We start from the raw sequence: 20,753 nt of genomic DNA on the forward strand, positions 1-20,753 counted from the left end.
TGCCCGCAGATGATGACGATGGAGCCGGGCTACCTCTTCCTCGGGTCTCGTCTAGGAAACTCCCTGGTCCTGAAATACACGGAAAAGCTGCAGGAGACGCCGATGGAGGAGAGCAGGGAGAAGGAGAAGCAGGTACGGGTGTGATGTCATGGCGACACACGCACACACATGTATGCTGGTAGTCTGTCTGGCTCCCCCATAAAATTGTCATATGGTATCTTCCTGCTACGGTGCCCTGGTGAGTCAGAAAGGCCATGCTTGTTAGCTCCAGTGTTCCCACAGTGCTTGGCATTCAAAACTGTACCGGTCACAACTATAATAGTAATGTTATTAATTAGAAGTTTTTCAGATATACTTTTTTTGGGGAAAAAAATCTGTCTTATACTTGTGGCAATACATAATAGGAATTGGCTCCTCTGTAATCTGTAATTATTTCCTTGCAAACATCAGGAAGAACCACCCAACAAAAAGAAGAGAGTGGATTCTACGGCCAACTGGACAGGTCAGCAGAGTAACGGTCGTGCTCTTCACCCTTAGGAACAGTGTATGGCTCTGCATGTCAGGACACTTTACCTTTTGACTGAATGGTCATTGGTTCAAGTCCCATGTCTGGAAGAGTGATGTCATCATTGGGTCCTTGTGCAAGGCCCTTAATCCCAGTTGCTCCAGTGACACTGGCTCTAATTTCCACTTGTGTGTTGTTTTGGACAGAAGTTTCTGCTAAATAAATTGTATTATAGAGCAGTTAGTTCCGACCAAGAAAACGAATTGGGCAAGAGGCATTCAATGTGTGCAGTTATCTGAGTATTTAATTTCATCAGCTGTATTACTCCGCTTTACTGATGTATCTAAAAATCGTTACATGGTACCTTATTAATACTACTTGATAAACTGTTGTACAAAAGCAGTAACATACTCGAAGTCATGCAGTTATACTCCAGTACATCACGGCTGTGATTGCCTTCAGCACTCGGCCTGCGGCCTCCTGATTTATTAGAGTACAACCGCACTCCTCGTTTGTCGCGGCTTAAGTATGCTGAACTCAAGCATGGCCGTCGTGGTTCACATCTGCTTGTGCGGCAGGTGGGAAGGCCCCGCTTCTGGACGAAGTGGACGAGATCGAGGTGTACGGCAGCGAGGCCCAATCGGGCACCCAGCTGGCCACCTACACCTTTGAGGTATTACACCTGCTCCTCCCATTCCTCCTTTGTACAAGCTGGCCTCCCGTCCAATGCGGGCGCGTAGGCTGGACGTGTTGGTAAGACGCCTCTCTTTCACGCTGGTGTACAGGTGTGTGACAGCATTTTGAATATCGGCCCTTGTGCCAGCGCCTCCATGGGGGAACCAGCCTTCCTGTCGGAGGAGGTACGTGATAATTGACCTCTATCATAATACTGCGTTACAGGGACTGGTAGCCCTGTAACAACACATTTTATAATATCCCCGCATTATGTGAAAGAAAGCCTCCATTTTGCTCATTTATTACGTAATGCAGCGTATTGTTGCATTTTAATCTAAAAAAATAAATAATGCAACTTGCATATTTAATGATAACCACTGAAAAACTTAATAAATGATCACAAAGAGCGAAATTTACGACATTGTTTGAAAATGCAGAAGATTATTACAAAATGCAGGCACTATTACATAATAAAGTGAAAATTTGTTGCATTTTGTGGAGTTTCACCACAAGGCGGTGCTCTCACGTAATGTTCAAAGCCCTTCAGGGGGTTGGGTGTATGTGACGTGGTTGTTCTGCTTCTCCTCAGTTCCAGAGTAACCCGGAGCCGGACCTCGAGGTTGTAGTTTGCTCAGGTTATGGAAAGAATGGCGCTCTGTCTGTGCTGCAGGTAAAACGTGTCCGAGTCCGACCTGCCCAGACGCACTTGTAATGTCCTGTCATTCCTCTTAGAGTAATAGGGGCTGTTTGCTGGCAGACTAGGCTGTATTTCTTATTCATGTGCAACGCTATTAACAGAGGAAATCCAACTCGGTTTTTATGTAGCGCCTTTCACTAATCTCTTTGAAATCTCTCTGGATTTCCACATTATTTTAACAGCATGCGCCGTCTTTGCAGTGTGCTTTGGTGTGCATATGCAGGTGTGTGTGTAGGGCTGGGTATCGTTCCGAATTTTTCAATACCATTACCAGAATAATACCTTGATTACACTGGTTCACTGGTTTGTCTCTGCATGTGTTTTTTTTCCTCCAGCCTCTATGTTGTGGCTCGTGAAAAGTTACGTTAGACAGCCAATCACCAGCGACTTTAGGTATTTACACAAGTATGCTGCGTGCTTATTAGCTCTCGGACGCTGAGATTTACTGTTTGGGTATCAGAATTTGGTACGAAAGATGATAACTTTTTCGACCCTCGATATGATTGAAGCATTTTGGTCATTACCGCAAAAGTATGGAAGTTTGGTACCCAGCCGTGTGTGTGTGTGTGTGTGTGTGTGTGTGTGTGTCCATACGCCCGATGGCCGCCGCGCTGCACTGGTCCAGCCCTGTGACAGTGAGGCCAGTCTGCCACAGGCCCCGCAGTGGTGCGACAGTGATTTCCGGGTTTACCAGGGCTGCCTCAGAGATTCATGGAGTAGCCTGGAAACACTCGTGGCACAGTGGGTGTAGGTGGTGGAGGTACCCGAATGAGGGAGCGTTGCTGTGTGGTGGGAGGGCAGTGGCCGGGGGGGGGATGTGAAGCTGCTGCATTAAAACCCCGGGCTTTTACCCCCCTGTGACCGTGACTTTGTTCCAGAGGAGCATCCGGCCACAAGTAGTCACCACCTTCGAGCTCCCAGGCTGCCATGACATGTGGACGGTCATCTCCTCTGAGAAGAAGGATGCAGAGGTAAGATCCCTCACTGCCACCCCTCCCTCTTCAGTGTGATGGGAAAACGTCCAAGCAGGAAGCGCCTAAATGACTGCTGATGCTCGTTAATATTCCCTGATTTCTCTGGAACTGGTTATATATGACAGAAGTCTTACAAGATGTCTATGCTCTGATGTGCCTGAAAGGACTTCATGTACTTTTTACACATTTAACAAACGCTGTTATCCAATGATGAGCATATTGTGAAAGCAGGGGTCAGCCAGTCCAAGGGGCAGTTGGGAGTTAAAGGGAGTTGCTCAAGGGCACTAATGATAAAACCAGTCTGTCCACCTTGGGAGTCGAACTGGCAACCTTCCAGTCACAGGCACAGCATCCTGACTGACTAATCCACACACTGCCACATGGAGCAGTACAATATCGTAGCGATGCTTCTGTGACCATTGCGCACACTGTGAGATTCCGCACTTGTATGAGGTAGAAGTATGCCTGTTGGGTTTGGCCTTGGGTGCGGCCGGCTTTCCCAGACAAGTTCCGCTAAAGTACTGAACAGGTTCAACATGCGAGTCTGTAATAGGTACCACCTGAAGGGGAGGATGAGCCCTCCACGGAGCCCCCACCTGAGCCCACTGACGACAACAGGAAGCATGGCTTCCTCATCCTCAGCAGAGAAGACTCCACCATGGTACTCGCCTCCCAGACCTGTAGATGTAGAGTTTGTGGGAGCTCTGTAGGATTTCGGTTACTGGCAACTCTAGATTCTGTTCAGCAATTCATTACTATTATTAAACATGATTATTACTTGGATTTGTTTCATTCCACTGTCTCTACCATAGAAATCCCAGAATTGGCTTCCTTAATGTTGGGATTTCTGGGCCTCATTTCTCCCATATCCTACATTCTGTGCAGATCCTGCAGACAGGACAGGAGATCATGGAGCTTGACACCAGTGGGTTTGCAACTCAGGGCCCCACTGTGTTTGCTGGCAACATCGGTGACAATAAGTACATCATCCAGGTGTCACCTATGGGCCTCCGGCTCCTGGAAGGAGGTAGCCGCCCTCCCGCCCCTCCAGCTCTGCCCCGCATGCGATAATAAGCTCATGGTCCTCTCTCTCCCATATCTTCTCAAGTGACGCAGTTGCACTTCGTCCCCGTGGATCTGGGCTCGCCCATCGTGCAGTGTGCGGTCGCCGACCCCTACGTGGTCATCATGACGGCCGAGGGGGTAGTGACCATGTTCGTGCTCAAGAGCGACTCCTACATGGGCAAGACACACCGGCTGGCTCTGCAGAAGCCACAGCTGCACACCGTGAGTGACCCTCCCTCGCCATTCCCTTTGTCTTCACCGAAGAGCTCTTTCCCCTGGCCGTCATGTAGAGTGAAGGTGTCCCTTGACATGATACAAACATGGAGACCAAGATGGGTAGGAAAATAGCTCCCCCTGGAAACTCTAAAGAAGTGGGATCATCATATTCACTTCTATCATATCATAAAACCCTAATTTTCCACGTTGTAGTTGTCTTCTAACATAGTAGATCTGAATAACTTGGAGATGCAGTATTGGTAGTGACTGTACTACGCCCAGACGGAGTAGCAGTCTGTAAAAGCGCGTCTGTGTCCATGCCTTTGTCCGGACAGCAATCGCGGGTGATAACACTCTGCGCGTACCGGGACATCAGCGGGATATTCACCACCGAGAGCAAGGTGTGCAACCTGACCAGGGAGGAGACGGCCTCCAGGAGCCAGTCTGAGACACAGACCATCATACACGACATCAGGTAAGGCCGCCAGCAGGGACCCCAGGCCATGGGGAGAGCCCCGCATAAACTGCAGGTCTTCTTGTGTCCACGATGTATTACGATAGATGTGAAGCAATGTGGTTGAAGTTCAGCTTACTGAGTGTGAATTGTTTCCAAAGAAATTAATATGTTGCCTGTGTAAGTGAGTTTCTTTGCCAATTCTGATTGGGTAGTCTTAGTTCTCGCAATATGACATCAGGAACGAATTCCAGTTGTGTGAGATGTGTCCTGGGTGTGTGTCCCTGATGCGGCCTGCAGTAACACGGTGGATGATGAGGAGGAGATGCTGTACGGAGACTCCAGCCCCCTGTTCAGCCCGACTCAGGAGGAGCCTACCGGCAACACGGGCACGACCTGTCCCGGGCTGGAAGGAGCGGCCCACAAGGCCGAGCCCACCCACTGGTGCATGGTGGTGCGGGAAAACGGCGTTATGGAGGTGAGGCCTTGTCCATGTGCTCCATTCACAGCCCGAGTCCCACTTACCTCTACAAGGGCAGCACAACAGCTTCTGTCGATTCGTCTCACATAAAATAATGATCATGTTGCGTCTTGGGCCCAGATTTACCAGCTCCCGGAATGGCGCCTCATCTTCCTGGTGAAGAACTTCCCAGTCGGCCAGCGTGTGCTGGTGGACAGTTCCTCTGGGCAGTCTGCTGCACAGGGGGAGGGCAAAAAAGAGGAAGTGACACGGCAAGGAGAGATCCCATTGGTCAAAGAGGTGGCCTTGGTGGGATTGGGCCACAGCCATTCTCGACCTTACCTCTTGGTCAGTTTCTGAGTTGACCTGTGAATTTCTTGCTTGATGGACAGGTTTGTGAGCTTTGTTGATGTTCTGTTTTCCTTGTTGTCCCTGCCAGGTCCACGTCGACCAGGAGCTCTTAATCTACGAAGCTTTTCCATATGACCAACAGCAGTCACAGAACAACTTAAAAGTGCGGTTTAAAAAGGTTAGAAATTAATCCTTCAGTAACCTTTGTCACATATTTACCCATTTTGGTCGGGAACACATATTCATTTATCCTGTCCTCAGATGCCCCATAACATCAACTTCCGTGAGAAGAAAATGAAGCTGTCGAAGAAGGACAAAAAGACTGAGGGCTGCCCTGGGGAGGAGGGCTTGGGGCCCAGAGGCCGGGTGACCCGCTTCCGGTATTTTGAAGACATATCTGGTTACTCGGGGGTAAGGGTCTCCTTTCCGTCTGCCGCTCTAACGGTCATATTCAGAGCCAAATCCATTGCTGTGAACACCGCTACCGGGCCTCATGGACCGTCTGACCTACAGGTGTTCATCTGTGGACCTTCTCCTCACTGGATGATGGTGACCTCCCGTGGAGCGATGAGGCTTCACCCCATGACCATCGATGGCCCCATTGAATCCTTCTCCCCCTTTCACAACATCAACTGTCCCAAAGGATTTCTCTATTTCAACAAGCAGGTATGAACTAGGATGAGTCCTACTTTTGTCTGGTTGGCTTATATCCGGTATCTTTTGCTTTTTCTTGCCGGCAAATGTGTCGTAGCCTAATTAAAGATTTTTTGGCATACATTTTTTTTTTCTTAAATTTTTAATAATATTTTTATTTTTTATATAAAATTAAAATATTGTATATTTTTATAATATTTATTTTTTATAATTTTATATTTTATTACGTTTGTATTTACTAGTTAAAAAATATTAATAAGATGTGTAAATATATGTTATCTTTACTGAAATATGAAGTAAAATGAGCTCTTGTATCGGAATCGGATCGGAACGGAACTGAAAAAATGTGGATCGGTCCCTACTAAGATACTTAGCTTTATGACAAGGAATTTACCGATTTGAACTCAAACATATGGAGTTAAAGATCACGTATGTGATCACTAGTGTCAGTAGTGTGAAACTAGTGTCTGGTTTCCCTTGCACAGGGTGAGCTCAGGATCAGTGTGTTGCCGACGTATCTATCGTACGACGCCCCATGGCCCGTCAGAAAAATCCCCCTCAGATGCGCCGCCCACTATGTGACGTACCACGTGGAATCCAAGGTGAGAGTTGATACCAGACTGAGGCTCATTCCATTACACGCACAGCAGCTTCCTGTGGTTTTGGATACTGGGACTCGGGATTTGTTCCTCCTTAACGGGTTCGTCAGCTGTCGTGATGGATTTCTCAAAGGGCTCCGATAAGCATTTCTAAAAGGAGCTCCATGCTTTTCCCTCCCATCAGGTGTATGCGGTATGTCTGAGCGTGAAAGAACCTTGCACACGTATTCCCAGAATGACCGGGGAGGAGAAGGAGTATGAGGCCATAGAGAGAGGTGAGATCCTCGCTGGCCATCTGCAGACGTATGTCTGCCGTGTGTATCAGTGCAGGTAGCAGTGATAGGGGGGCAGTGGCAGTTGTCTTTCATGCATTTGGTCTGTCCACATCACTGCGCACCAGGTAGTCTCCTCGTTAATGGGGCCGCCTGTCCTTCTTTATGCCCTCAGACGAGCGGTACATCAACCCTCAACAGGAGAAGTTCTCGATCCAGCTGATTTCTCCTGTCAGCTGGGAGGCGATTCCCAATACACGGTAAACGTGGTGCAGTGCCTCTGCAGGACCATCTGTGCTGCTTATCAGGGTGCCAAATCTGGTCTGCAGTCAAATTATCTAATGCGGTACTGGAATGTTTACAATAGTCATATTCTGGATGTGTATGACACCCCAAAAGCAATAATGTAGATAAACGGCCAATAGGACTGGACAATTTTTAAATAGCTTTTGCGTGCGGAAGCATTGAAATGGAAGTGTGCATGCATGGTGTCCTTGGCAGAATCGATCTGGAGGAGTGGGAGCACGTGACCTGCATGAAGACGGTGGCACTGAAGAGCCAGGAGACGGTGTCAGGCCTCAAGGGATACATAGCTGCCGGGACCTGTCTGATGCAGGGAGAGGAGGTCACATGTCGAGGCAGGGTAAGCGGCCCCCACACCACGGATTCTGGCTTAAGGCAGGCCTCTTCTAAAATGACGCAGGCTGACAAAAGTTTTGGGGTAGTTCGAAGTTCTGTTCGGCTTTGCGTGTTTTATTATAGAAATTTTTTTTGGAAACTTGTATTTTCTCTCTTTTGCTTCCAGATCCTGATCTTGGATGTAATTGAAGTGGTACCTGAGCCAGGACAACCTCTCACCAAGAACAAATTCAAGATCCTCTACGAGAAGGAGCAGAAGGGCCCTGTCACTGCCTTGTGTCACTGCAGTGGCTACCTCGTCTCAGCTATTGGCCAGAAGGTGGCTCCTTCTCCCACTGAAACGCTGTACACTTTTTAGGAGACTTGGGGTTTTTTTCCATTAAATATACGACTCCAAGACACACATGAAAACCATACAGATTCACCGTAACCCTGTCTCCATCAATTTGTAATGCGCATTTCATATTAAATATACATCAGTTTTTAGCAGAGGGAAGACATCCCTGGACTGCAAACCTCTCAAAGTTCTCCAAAATGATATGTGTTCTGAAATGTGAGCTCCACTTTTCATAATGCCGTAGATATTCCTGTGGAGCCTGAAGGACAATGACCTGACCGGCATGGCCTTCATCGACACCCAGCTCTACATCCACCAGATGTACAGCATCAAGAACTTTATCCTGGCGGCTGATGTCATGAAGAGCATCTCGTTGCTCCGCTATCAGGAGGAGAGCAAGACACTGTCGCTCGTCAGCAGGGTACTTGAAAGCCCTCTCTCTCTTTCTCTCTCTCACCCTAGAATTGACCCAGACCCAGAAAATAAGTCCTTGATCTACAGATTAGCTGTTGCCCACATAATTGCTTTTGTGAAGAACCTGGTCAGAATTGAGTTAAAATGGTCATATTCTGTGACACTCGTCAACGGGGTTTGGGTCGTACTAGGCCTTGCCATGCCGTCATGTTGGTTGCCCATTGAGCTGTTTAAGTTTCCGACTTTTGGCTGTGTGATTTTAGGACGCCAAACCGCTGGAGGTATACAGCATCGAATTCATGGTGGACAACAACCAACTTGGATTTTTGGGTACGTTTTTGGGCAGATCTGCTGTAACGCTGGGACATGAATGCGGCGTGTTCGGTTCTCTAAGAGCAGCTTGTGTTTCTGTACATTCCAGTGTCAGACCGAGATAAGAATTTGCTGGTGTACATGTATCTACCAGAAGGTATGTGGTTCTTAAATCATCATGTGGACAGCAGTAGCCAAAGACGAGCACATGTCCGAATGGATTTGCGTTTGTTTCGTGCAGCCAAAGAGAGTTTTGGCGGGATGCGGCTGCTGCGTCGTGCCGACTTCAACGTAGGCGCCCACGTCAACACCTTCTGGAGGATGCCGTGCCGGGGGGCCATGGAGGCCGGCAGCAAGAAGACTCTCACGTGGGACAACAAGCACATCACCTGGTTTGGTACGCCATGAACTCCCGGCCGTCTGTCTCTCGCGAGGAACAGGGAATTGAGTGCCCTGTGCCTCAGGACAGGATTGTTGGTGAAAACCATTGGGAATTTGAAAACTCCTATCTATGCATCAGCCCAGGGCAGATCAGCTACGTGTATTTCATTGATAGATGGCAGTTAACATGGTCTGTGTCTTAGGTTGGCATCATTGCACGTGTCCGAGTACTTTTAGGGGCACGAGAAGCTAGTTTTTTTTTTTCCAATTTTTTTCGGAAGGTTTGTGCCACGGGCAATTCAGCACCCCTGGCAATATTGGACTAACTGGCCCTGGTAATTAGGCAATCCTGTGATAGGTTAACTAATAAGTTCATTTGGGGAAGCATGCCTTTAATTTTATGCACCTTAATTGCAAATCCAATAAGTAGGGTGACCATACGTCCATTTGTTTTCTTCTCTTTTTTGCGACCTAAAATGCCTGAAATATCCAGGATTTCACTTTTTCATGTTGAGATTTGCTTTCTACAGTCAGAATATTTTCTATGTGCTTATTTGCACTGCATTGACGCCTGTCTTTGGAACCTACCCCAGAGTGTCCTCTTTTTTTACAAAGCACAATGGTCACCCTAACATTGTTCTCTGTAGAGGGTAGGTCATTGCTCGGTGATGGCTGGCTCAAACGCTCAGTCCGTGGCACTGGGTGTCCAGTAGGCCCAACGTCACTGGGCATGTGCTAGGATGCCCCACCACATACTCTGCATTTTACTCTGCACAGCAACACTGGATGGAGGCATTGGGCTCCTTTTGCCCATGCAGGAGAAGACGTACCGTCGACTGCTCATGCTTCAGAACGCACTAACCACCATGCTGCCTCACCACGCGGGACTCAACCCAAAAGCATTCAGGTGCGTGTTCTCAGTGAGCCCTGTTCACTCAGAGCCATGGGGAGTTTCGTGAAGTCATGCAGGCTGATGTAATAATCTTTGCGTTTTGCAGGATGCTTCACACGGACCGGCGTACTTTGCAGAACCCAGTGCGTAACATCTTGGATGGGGAGCTCCTCACCAAGTACCTGTATCTCAGCACCATGGAGCGCAGTGAGCTGGCCAAGAAGATCGGGACCACCTCAGATATTGTGAGTAGAGCTCTGATCATGCCTAGGAAAGATGAGGGTTACGTAGCTGATTTTGTGTGCGTTTCAGTGGACTGTTAGAGCACGAGAGACCTTACAAACTACCCCTCAGAAGATGCTTGTGGAACTTTCACTTAAATAAAAATGTTCTGAGGGCAGAAAGAGAAACGATTGTTTCGGGGAGATAACCAATCAGATTGTAGAGGAGGTGGGTCTAAGCAACTAGGGGAAGATGGTGGCGCAGGAGGTAGTGCTATCGTTCGGCAACTGGAGGGTTGCAGGTTCGAGCCCTGGTTCCTCCTGACCCCATCAAAGTGACCTTGAGCAAGACACTGAACCCCAAGTTGCTCCTGATGAGCAGGTTGGCGCCTTGCATGGCAGCCACCGCCACCAGTGTGTGAATGAGTGTGTGGATGGGTGAATGTGAGGCATAAAAAATGTAAAGCGCTCGTAGGAGTAGAAAAGCGCTATATAAATGCAGTCCATTTACCATTTAAGCAACTAGAAGATGCAGGATCAACCAATCATATCTGAATCCACCCCCTCTACATTGATTGGTTATCTCTCTGAACCAATAATTTTTTGTGCTGCCCTTAGAACATTTTTAAGTAAAACTTCCATGAGCCCAGAAAATGACTTTAAGGCCAAACTGAAGGAAGATGTCCAGTCTAAGTAAATCTCTGCTAGTGTACATATTTTTTTCCCCAAATGACACGTAGAGACTAGCAATTGCACTGTTGTGCCAGGAAAACTGAAATTTGAAAACATTTTGTTTTTCTCCTGGTTGTTTCAGATTTTGGACGACCTTCTGGAAATTGACAGAGTGACAGCTCACTTTTAAAATGAGTTTCTCATCAAAATGATCCTTACTGGTTTTGATTGTTTTACAAGGGGTCAAAACAGTTTTCTTAAACTGTTCCCATTTTCAGTGTTTTTGTAGTATGTATTTGAGGAAGACGGATGTATCATTTTTTCATAAAGAACCATATTTTGTAAGCAAAAGAAAAAAAAATAAAAAAACAAACCAGAGTTGTCTAGAAGCAATTCATGCACTTTGAGCCCAGCATCAGTGGGGTGACAGATAAGCCGTCAGCAATTCTCTCCCTGTCCTGGTTCACTTTTACCTTTTTATTACATGATACCAGGGTAAAGGTTATGAATTCATATAAATCTGATCCAAAAGATCTATTAGTAACTGTCGTGACAGAAGTGGCACAACAAGTGGACAGAAGTTAAAAATCACCAAGTTTACTGCAGCTGCACGTCATGCCACATTTGTATACACAGTGTACAGTGTACTGAGAAAGCGTCACTGTAATACACGAAAGGTTTGGGTGACAGTAAATTCACAGAAAATCAGGTTTGTGATGTGTGGAAAAGAGGGCTGATGAGGAAAATGAACCATTTTCTTGCATATTTAGTTGTCTATGTGGATTCTGTGCGTTACCTACCTAAATGTGGGCTCACTGCCACATTTACATGAAAAATGATATACATTTAATACGTGTGTAATATAATTTAAGACGGCTTGTTTCAGGAATAGTACAACTGCACTAATCTATGATTCTGAGACTGATTTATTCAGTCAAGGTAAACACAATAAAAAACCATTAAAAATTAAGGTCAAAGTAAAACGTCTCATTTGGCTGGGATACATAATTCAGTTCTTAGTCACTTTCATGATTTCTGCTTTAGTCCAGCAAGCTCTGTTGCACCCTGTCAGGTTTTTTTTTTTTTGTTAAAAAAGTTTGGCTTTGAATATTTTAAGTAATCAGTCTTTTAAAGTTTCCTGAAACCATCTGCTCTGTACATAAGGTCCTATATCCTAAGGTCTGTGACTTGTCAAGCCCAGTTCTGTCCAGCTGTTTGATCGGGAGGGGGAGGGGGACACCCCACACATAACCCTTACATTACCAATCTCCTACTTTATCTATAACCTATGTTGACCAGAGTATCCCACCTGCAAGGGCATTACCCAACAGAGCCACCGTACTTTGAACTTTGTTTCTTCAAAACCGAACTTCATTGGTCCATAAAGACAGCTATCCAATCAGCTTCAGCTCAGTGGTTCCATACACTGTGTGTCAAGGTTAAAAAAATTATTTACTGGAGGTACTGATGGATTTTGTCATCCAGCGTCACCAGGCCGAAGTAGGAGAGAAGTCGCAGTAATGAGCGGGTCAGACTCATCTTTGCCATCTCTGACCTGCAGACAGAAGTATTATTTTAAAGTCTATATAAGTAAGGTAACAGGGCATTACATGTCAAGCAGAGGCAGAGGGAGATGTCTGATACCTGAGAGCGCACTCAAACTTGAGGCCCTCCCAGGCTGCCCACAGCCAGTGAAGCACCCAGATCCTGGGTAATCGCCCGGCCTCCTCTGCCTGGATGCGGCCCCAGCCCCTCACAGCACTAGGACCAGGTAGCGGAAAAGAGCAGGCAAATTAGGCAGGGCCCAGACACCTTGAGGCACGGGGCTGCTCCTTGTTGCTAAACAGTCAAGCTGCCTCATGTCAGAACATGCTTTATTACTGGGTGGTCACAGATCGCCATACATGTTAAATGGCCATTTGAACCCTCACACAAATGGCTGAATGTGACATAACCATGGTCACCCATGCATGGCTGGAAAATAATAAGAGTCTGGAGTTTTTCTAAGATTAGTAGGAGAAGCCATACTGGAAGAGACCCAGAATCTCACAGAGCCTCCAGGCCAGTAGAGGGCGAAAACACAAGCTGACCTCTTGGCCATGACAGAGTAGCGATCGACGGGCGCCCCCAGTGTGATGTTAATGCTGCGCACGGTGTTGACGTTGCGGAACACCAGGAGCATGGGCCGCGGCAGGGACTTCAGCACCCTCATGATGTTCTCGAAGTGGTGCGTGGCCATGTCTCGCATGTAGGACGTCTCCTCGCGAGTCAGGATGTTGCCCAAACCCAGCTCACGCATGTTGATGGGCCGCTGCAGCAGCATCTCAGAGAACAGGAGGTAGTCTGGCCGACAAACAGGTACGTATGCAATTAGATTTACACTTTTACCATGTTTAATGTTTAGGAAAAGACTGATTAATCCTTGTGTATGATGTGTAGACCTTTCATTGCTGCCCACCTTGTATCAGATAGAGCAAAAACACGGACTGCATGCTGGTCCCCATGGATCAGACTGGGAAACACTGATATAGAGGTACATTTACGTGCTTACCTTTGACCCCAAGGTCATTGGAGTGTTTCCTCATGGCATCCTCATCCCGCAGGATGATGGCACGCCAAAGCTTGCACAAGGCCACCCTGTCGCTATTGGGGCCGCAGTAGACACAAAAATGGCATCCGTTCAGTAATGCATTGTTTCCACAGCCCGTGGAAGATCCCATGTGTATGTGATAGCACTCAATGAGGGGTCATGCTCTTAGAGTGCAGGATCCATTAGCCTCTTACCTTTTGCTGAGTAGCTGATAAAGCCCATGATCCAAAAGAACCAACTCTGCTTTATTATCTGGTCCTTTTCTCACCAGCACTGGAAATGTGGGAAATAGCTTTTCTGTAACTTCTAGTGAAAACAACCTCCATCCATTTTCCATACCCGCTTGCCCTATGCAGGGGGACACAGGGATCCCAGAAGCTATGGGCACAAGGAAGGGAATAACCCAGGACAGGACGCTGACCCATCACATGCGCACACGCACACATTCACACCTATGGAGAATTTGGCATGATAGCAGGTTTTTAGATTGTGGGAGAACACCGAAAGAACCCTAACAACAATACAAGAAGAACATTCAAATATGAACGTTATAACACTTACTACTGAGCAATATCTGTAATAACTCTTTCCCAACACAGGTTCTAACTAAGCTTCTACCTAACTAGACCAGTAAATAACCGTATTTGAATATGGTCCTTAAACCAAATCTAGCTCATCAAATTAATATGCTACACAGACACTCCTCACTTAACAGCTGACCTGTTTAACGACCACCCAGTCAGTGTTTTATGCTGTATGAGAACTTTGGCTGTGGAAATTTCAGCACAGCATCTCAGCGTGAAGCATCTCATCTCACATTACCTTTTGTTCTTGCAGTCGCTCAGTACACTAGCGTTCACAATATCCAAGACTGCATATTTCATCTACATATAGATATATATGCACAAATATATGCATTAATATGTATAAACATATTAATATATACTAAAAATGTTTTAAATGGTGCAAAGGTGACTGACAGAAACCCACTACCAGTACAGTCTGCTTGAAAGGTCTTTTGCTTATCGACCAGTTCGCTTAACGACCGAGTCATAGGAACGGAACTTGGTCATTAGGTGAGAAGTATCTGTTTTAAGCTAGTAGATGTGAAAAGGCGATGCTCTCTCCACTTCTGTTTTATGTAACTAAATGGATCAGAACCTGTCAGGGACAGGCATGAGACTATGCTGATTGCAGGCTTTGACCCAAAATGCTCCCCCGTCAACACCAATCCTAACCTTCAAATAAACTGCTGCATTTTAAAGCTTCGCCTCCCATTTTGTGATGAGGCAGCCCCACCAACAGCATAACCATGTTCAAAGTAATACTTCTGACATTTACCGTTGCCGGGATGAGGGTCAGCATGGATGAAGCCAGTGTAAAAGATCTGCTCTGCGAACGTCCGGATCAGCTTGTCGGCAACCTGAGTAGCAAGCAGGAAGAATCGAGAGCCGCCCCCACCTTCACATCCAATCACATGCTCCGAATCACCGATGTCTTGGAACCTCCAATTAGAGAAGTAATTATACACTCGATGTCTGTACTCACATCTCGCAAGTCAAGCCCTTGCTGTCGGATTCCTTCTATGTTGTTTATCTTGCAGCCCTCACAATATTCTGCTGTGAGCACCCTCTGTAAGGCCAAGTAAACTGGTTCGATTAGTCTGTCCTTCACTAAGGAGCTGCTGGAACCAATTGTAGTGATATAGCGAGTCGTTTCCATTTAAAATGGCGTTCATACCACTGTGCTGTTTGGATTATGTTTGCACACCTTGCTAGACTGATTCCAGAAAACCTTGGGAACTATGACAAATCTGAATTGCTTGAGATCTTCTGCGCAGCGTTCAGAGTTCCTAGCCTCATTCTCAAAGTCCAGCTCCTGTGCCAGAGTCCCCTTCAGGTCCTGAAACACAAGCACACTGACGTCTAAGTGGCATCTCTGTCACCTTCCACTGTGTTAATGCTAGTCCTATTCAGAGGGGTGGTGGCTATAACGCGACGTGCCATAAATGAACAGAAGGTCCTTCGAATATGAGAGCTTAGTTAGCAGTGCGACAGGATGCAGTGGTTACTCTGGATCATGAATATGGTGCATTTTGTAGTTCTTCTCTGTATTCTGTTTACAATTGTCACAGTCTTCCTGACAGGCCCTCCTCCTAAACGTTTTTTTAGATACTTTTATTTTTAGGTATATGTAAATTTAAAGGCATATGTACAGGTATTTATCCCCCCCCCCTTTATCCTCATTGTTGATCTGTCTAAGTGTGTTGTATGTTGCACATTTGGTCCTGGAGGACGTTATTTCATCTCACTGTGTGCTTTAATGTACATGGCTGAGATGACAATAAAGCTCTTCTACTACTACTACTACGTGAGTAGTAGGGATAAAACGATAATGACAATTACCACGGTATAATTGCCCTCGATAACGATATGCCAATTGCTTGATGAAAGTTCAGCATAATTTAAGACACAACATGCTGCTGACGACGCGCTCTGCATCACAAAATTACCGCATTTTCTCCATGACTACTTGTCAGGACCGGCAGTGCAGCACAAGCACAAAACACAGCTGTGGAAATGGGGGATTTATCGAACAAATAAAAGAATGCAATAGGGCAGGTAGGCAGACAACAGACAAAACCGTCAAAACAACAGGGCAACTCACCGGAAGAGCAAGTAAGTCCAAAGCTACCCATTCAATAAGGGTAATCCAGCGAAATCCGAAAGGAAAATCCACAGTAAAAATCAGTCCATGAGAAATCCCGACCGTAACAGTCCACAGAGAATTCAGAAAGGATAGGATGAATGCCAGCAGCAGCGTGTTTCATCGATGACTACAATAACCTGCTTATTTTCTATCTTGGACTTGTGAAATGTGAAATACACATCTGAGCCCACATGGCGCTTTTGGTTTCCTTTTGGGCACGCTTTGAGCCCTTTTTTTGAACAAAGCGCTCCATCTAGTGGGGTCACATAATGTAGCAAATTGTTCCGGAAGCGTCATTTTTGTCATCACTACTGTTTGGCAAGTATCGTTAACGTTCTGATGCCAAATAAAACTTTAGAACTATGATTAACCTTCTGGCTTCTGCAACTTCAGCTTAGGAGTACGAGTCAGCCTTTAAACTGGAGAGAAATAATAATCTGACGTTTATCACAATAGTTATTGATATCGACTGACGCAATTTTTTTTTTTATCGTGATAACATTTTTGGCCGTATCGCCCAGCTCTGTTTCAGAGGACAATGTCTCACACATATACCTGTAGGACCCATCGGAATCCAAAGCTGGGATGCATTAATTTTATGACATCCAGAAGAATCTCCAAAGTCCGAATATCCCCATCAAATCGATCTCTCAGGTCTATGTACTGCACCTGGCAAAAAGATCCAGACATCTTGGTGTGTCATAGTTCTCAATTATATAAATATATATTTTAAATCCATAAACATGATTACACACCTTAACGGCCACAGGAGTTCCATCGTGCAACTCTGCCTTGTGTACCTGAGCTAAGCTTGCAGCTGCCACAGGTTCATAGTCAAATGTTTTGAACATCTTATCTGGCGTAGTACTGAAATCTTCTAGAAAGAGTGCATCTACCTGTGGGACAGAGCAAATGAGAAACAAAGAGATGTGAGCTGGTGTGTAACTCAGCATGTTAGGGTTAGGGTTAGGGTTAGATATCCCATGGCAAGAAAAGTGATCTTATGATTGCTGGGCCCGTCAACAAGGCCCTTAAGCTTTCCACACTTCACTTTGGACAAAAGTGCATGCTAAATAAACACAAATCTGGATACGGCCCTAACTAAGTGCATTTCATACTTACTGGTCCAGCATGGACCAGCCAAAATCCCTCAAGGACCCACTGTAATGTATCTCACCTCCTTGTACTTCCGGCTGAGTGCCTTGTCCTCCAGCACTTGCAGAGTGCGAATGTACTCTGGGGGTAGCAGATGATTGAAGGAGCAGAGGCCCTGGCCCAGCTTAATGTACAGGCCCCCATTCTGTACGGCACCACTGACCATGCTCTCTGCTGCCCTCTGGTGGCAGGCCGTCATGCCGTCCTTAAAGGCTTGGCTGCTCTGGCAAGGGAGGACAGGTCCTTCATAAAGAGCACAGCTAGGGAATGATGTCACTGTGCAACTTTTTTTTTCTTTTCTTTTTAAACTAACCAACTAAGATGTCAAGAACCGTGAACGAGCTTTACCTCATCCAAGCTGCGGAGCGTTACATTGGCCGTCCACCAATAATCAACTGAAATCTGGATTCCAACAAACAGCGACCTGTCCAATAACAGTTCAGTGTGAGATGTTAATTTTTTAAAAACTGACCAACATAACTTACACCAGTGACACATGTGAAATAGGTGTTTGTAACGGTCACTGCTTGAAGTGGGGAAATAACAGGTACAGTAAAATGCCGTTATGATGGACTTCAAGGGACCTGGCAAAACAGTCCTTTATATTCAAAGTCCGTTACATCCAGAGTTGCTGTATGCCGAGAACACAACTACAGGACACCATTTACTCATGCCACGCCCCAACAGACACACTTGTGGTACAGATTATAATATTGTACATGTAGTAATCCAAATTTACCTGACCAGATGCATTACTATTAATAATCCCAACTACAGGACCAGCGGACCTTGTCTGTTACAGACGATATTCCATTATAAGGGAGTCCAGCATAACAGGATTTTACTGTACTAATACCTCCTGTGTTATTCAGTGTTGGCATGCAAGAAACAGTCCTTCTATGTACAAGGTGGTGCCAGTGCTGCGGACCAGTAAGTACTGGCCCACTGTAAGCACTGGTAAGTGTGCTGAACATCAGGGCATTCTACCTTCTGCAACCATACTCCATCTGTCTTTATTTTACATACTTTATTCCCTATGTTTCAAAATTCATGTGAAATTGCAGGAAAAAAACGCAAGGCCCAAAACCCACCTACAGAATCGGCCAACCCCCTCTACCAAGATCCTCAACTTCCGCCGCTCCCGATTATCCGATATGCCGTACTGGACCCCAGCCACAAGGGGGGCACCAAACAAGAGGCCGAGCAGCATCTTCTTCAACAGCCCTCGGTCTTTTCCCCGCCTGCAGAGTGAAACCCCCAGCGATGAGTCAGCCATGTAAATCACCATCCTGCACTGAGACTGCCCTCTTCATCTGTACAGTACGAGCTGGACCAGAGTGGCATCTCGCTTTGAACACAATCAGCTAATACTGCAAAATCTCTGCAACAGTTTCTCCAGTAACCCGTCAGCATTTCTCACTAGAATTCCGCAATGCGATATATTTGTTAAACTTGGCGATACCATACGAATACATTCACGGTTTATACCAGGTTTTAACTGGATGACTTTCATTGACATTTACGTAACTCTGTTTAGGTTACTCAGCGATCAAAGGGATTTCACGGAAGCATTCAGTTCTCTTTTTCATACTCCCTGAACGGGTAACAACAAGTTAAAGGGCATATTTACTTTCCTTATGCACACATTGTTTAAATAGCTGGTTACATTAACTAAAAACATAGATTCTCTCAAAATGCTAATGTATGTTAAGTTAAAGACCAGTGTATGAAAAGCTTTTCATTAAGCACCAGTTAGTAGATAAACATGCTGCTTAGTTGGGTGCCTGACCTGACAGCTAGTGTTTGCTCTGCCACTTACCTGTGTGAACTGAAGGGCCTGTGCAGTACCACCTGGGATCCAGACAGTGTGGTTACGCGCAGCAGGGCCAGGTGATGGCGACATAGATGCAGCTGAAACAGCACAACAGAGAGCGAGTGGAATATAATGGGCAGTTGCAGGGGAGCAAAGACAAGAGCTTCCAAGGAAACCAGGGATTGGGGGGGGGGGGGCATATCATATCCACATAGTGGACCTGATCTGAAGAACATTAACAGTTATTTTCAAAAATAATTTAATTCACAATCCTAAGCCCTCCCCCCCCTTGTAAAACGTGGCTGAGGAATTAGACCAATGTTTTCTCGGTGCCAAGGCCAGGGGAGATAATCCAGTCAAGTTTGTTGTTTTCATTACTTATATCAGAGAACAACATGTTACAGACAAGATGATTTAGAGACTGGGCCTCTATGTCAGGGACCTGTCCCCGGTGGAAATTTAAAGTTATGCAACAGTGGGAAATGTAAACTATCCTTTCTGAGATCATTCTTAGAATGAGTAGCATGTTGTGGAAACATTCAAATAAATATGTTGAGTGATACTCATTAAGGAACTTATTTCCCTTCAATAAGTATCCAAAGGGAGCGCAGGGGGTCAAGGAGCACAAATAAACAGAACTGTTATTACTGAGAATATATCTGAGAAGTCAATGCAGTGTATGGATTAAAACCATTATTATCTTATTATGATTCTACCAGGGTTCCTCAAGGGTCTTCCAACATTTACGTCGAACATGCAGATAAATACCATCCTACAGCTTTGTGTGTATTTTGAAGAACTTCAACTGTAATTGCAGGTCTGCGATACTAAGCATACGAGTATAAGATCACGTTTAACTGTTAATCTGTCAATTTACCAGATCTTCATTATTGGCTTCTACAACAGGCGTTTAGAAGCCGTGTTAGGGGCTTTCAACAGCTTCAAGGACATACAATACGATTTCAATGCTATTACCGTGTACTTTCAGTGCGTTAAAGCTCACCAACCGTTAATTATCTAGGGGGCTGGCGAACACTGTCATTCAACTGATGTGACACGTTACGCAAAGCGCATTCAGCTGCAGAGACTGAAGTATCTGAGAGAGAGACAGCGTAGCCTTACCGCGCTTAACATGTCGCCGGCCATATTCTCGCCTTCTTATTGCGACGCTCTTGCCCGCTTTGGCTTCGTCTGTTCGGCCACTAAAAGGCTAAAAACACGTCGTTACCAACACGTCAAGGTACAGCCATAGTCCCCACAACCCAAAGTCACTCAAGCCTCCCCGCTCGCGCGCCGCCGCAGCTCACGCAGATAGCGCGCGGCCGGTCACGTGACCGATCGACCGCTGACAGACCGCCAGTCTGGTGTCAGTGGGGGCGCTTCGGCGGGGTGTCCACGGCTCCGCCTGAACGGTTAGCCCACAGTCAGCGGCCAGTAACGAGAATGTTTCATTGCGTGGCACAAGTACAAAGTATTCTAACAATTATACATTTATTTGTGGTTGCACAAAAATGTGTACACGTGATTTAGCGTAAAGGGATTAACCTTGCTAAAAAAATGTATATAAAGTAACATCTTATGTATTTCTCGTTTTATTCCGAAAAACATCTTCCCTTTCACTTATTCCTACGTAACGCATGGATTTAAGGGTTTGCGTAATCACGTTGCCGATGCATACTTGACATTTTTTTTGTTG

General features: G+C 46.0%; 2 protein-coding genes across 8 annotated transcripts in view; one reads left to right on the forward strand and one right to left on the reverse strand.

Moving 5' to 3' along the window:
- The window catches only part of cpsf1 (cleavage and polyadenylation specific factor 1), an 81,380-nt gene extending 70,206 nt beyond the window's left edge, over positions 1–11,174 (forward strand). For all 6 annotated transcript variants that reach the window (XM_048993189.1, XM_048993190.1, XM_048993191.1 and 3 more), the window contains exons 12-38: positions 10–132; positions 451–502; positions 1,084–1,178; positions 1,291–1,365; positions 1,770–1,850; positions 2,756–2,848; positions 3,405–3,512; positions 3,737–3,878; positions 3,960–4,138; positions 4,468–4,607; positions 4,887–5,064; positions 5,188–5,394; positions 5,486–5,575; positions 5,659–5,808; positions 5,911–6,063; positions 6,537–6,653; positions 6,835–6,925; positions 7,098–7,182; positions 7,424–7,565; positions 7,728–7,880; positions 8,143–8,319; positions 8,576–8,642; positions 8,734–8,781; positions 8,866–9,021; positions 9,783–9,912; positions 10,004–10,142; positions 10,933–11,174. In XM_048993189.1, coding sequence (XP_048849146.1) covers positions 10–132; positions 451–502; positions 1,084–1,178; positions 1,291–1,365; positions 1,770–1,850; positions 2,756–2,848; positions 3,405–3,512; positions 3,737–3,878; positions 3,960–4,138; positions 4,468–4,607; positions 4,887–5,064; positions 5,188–5,394; positions 5,486–5,575; positions 5,659–5,808; positions 5,911–6,063; positions 6,537–6,653; positions 6,835–6,925; positions 7,098–7,182; positions 7,424–7,565; positions 7,728–7,880; positions 8,143–8,319; positions 8,576–8,642; positions 8,734–8,781; positions 8,866–9,021; positions 9,783–9,912; positions 10,004–10,142; positions 10,933–10,980 — 3,219 coding nt within the window. In that variant the 3' untranslated portion in view covers positions 10,981–11,174. The remainder of the gene's footprint in view (positions 1–9; positions 133–450; positions 503–1,083; positions 1,179–1,290; positions 1,366–1,769; positions 1,851–2,755; positions 2,849–3,404; positions 3,513–3,736; positions 3,879–3,959; positions 4,139–4,467; positions 4,608–4,886; positions 5,065–5,187; positions 5,395–5,485; positions 5,576–5,658; positions 5,809–5,910; positions 6,064–6,536; positions 6,654–6,834; positions 6,926–7,097; positions 7,183–7,423; positions 7,566–7,727; positions 7,881–8,142; positions 8,320–8,575; positions 8,643–8,733; positions 8,782–8,865; positions 9,022–9,782; positions 9,913–10,003; positions 10,143–10,932) is intronic.
- A 193-nt stretch (positions 11,175–11,367) lies between these two features.
- Positions 11,368–20,549, reverse strand: adck5 (aarF domain containing kinase 5). Of its 2 annotated transcripts, XM_048993202.1 has the most exons (15): positions 20,180–20,549; positions 19,064–19,155; positions 18,336–18,485; positions 17,593–17,668; positions 17,267–17,467; positions 16,845–16,985; positions 16,645–16,758; positions 15,151–15,282; positions 14,929–15,012; positions 14,722–14,803; positions 13,575–13,653; positions 13,342–13,433; positions 12,881–13,133; positions 12,435–12,551; positions 11,368–12,345 (listed from the first exon to the last, which is right to left on the reverse strand). In XM_048993202.1, the coding sequence occupies exons 1-15, from the start codon at positions 20,201–20,203 to the stop codon at positions 12,243–12,245; spliced, it is 1,740 nt and encodes a 579-aa protein (XP_048849159.1). In that variant the 5' UTR covers positions 20,204–20,549; the 3' UTR covers positions 11,368–12,242. The 2 variants fall into 2 exon arrangements, with proteins under 2 accessions (XP_048849159.1, XP_048849160.1); XM_048993203.1 differs by lacking the exons at positions 19,064–19,155; positions 20,180–20,549 and having other exon boundaries at positions 17,267–17,462; positions 18,336–18,395.
- Positions 20,550–20,753: the final 204 nt, after the last annotated feature.

This window comes from Brienomyrus brachyistius, chromosome 23 (assembly GCF_023856365.1).
Source record: "Brienomyrus brachyistius isolate T26 chromosome 23, BBRACH_0.4, whole genome shotgun sequence".
NCBI lineage: Eukaryota > Metazoa > Chordata > Actinopteri > Osteoglossiformes > Mormyridae > Brienomyrus > Brienomyrus brachyistius.

Coding starts and splice junctions, on each gene's coding strand:
- adck5 (XM_048993202.1), bottom strand. CDS start 20,203: ATGGCCGGCGACATGTTAAGCGCG. Junction 19,156..20,179: donor CCGGCGACATGTTAAGCGCG/GTAAGGCTACGC, acceptor GTGCTGTTTCAG/CTGCATCTATGTCGCCATCA. Junction 13,434..13,574: donor TATCAGCTACTCAGCAAAAG/GTAAGAGGCTAA, acceptor CGGCCCCAATAG/CGACAGGGTGGCCTTGTGCA.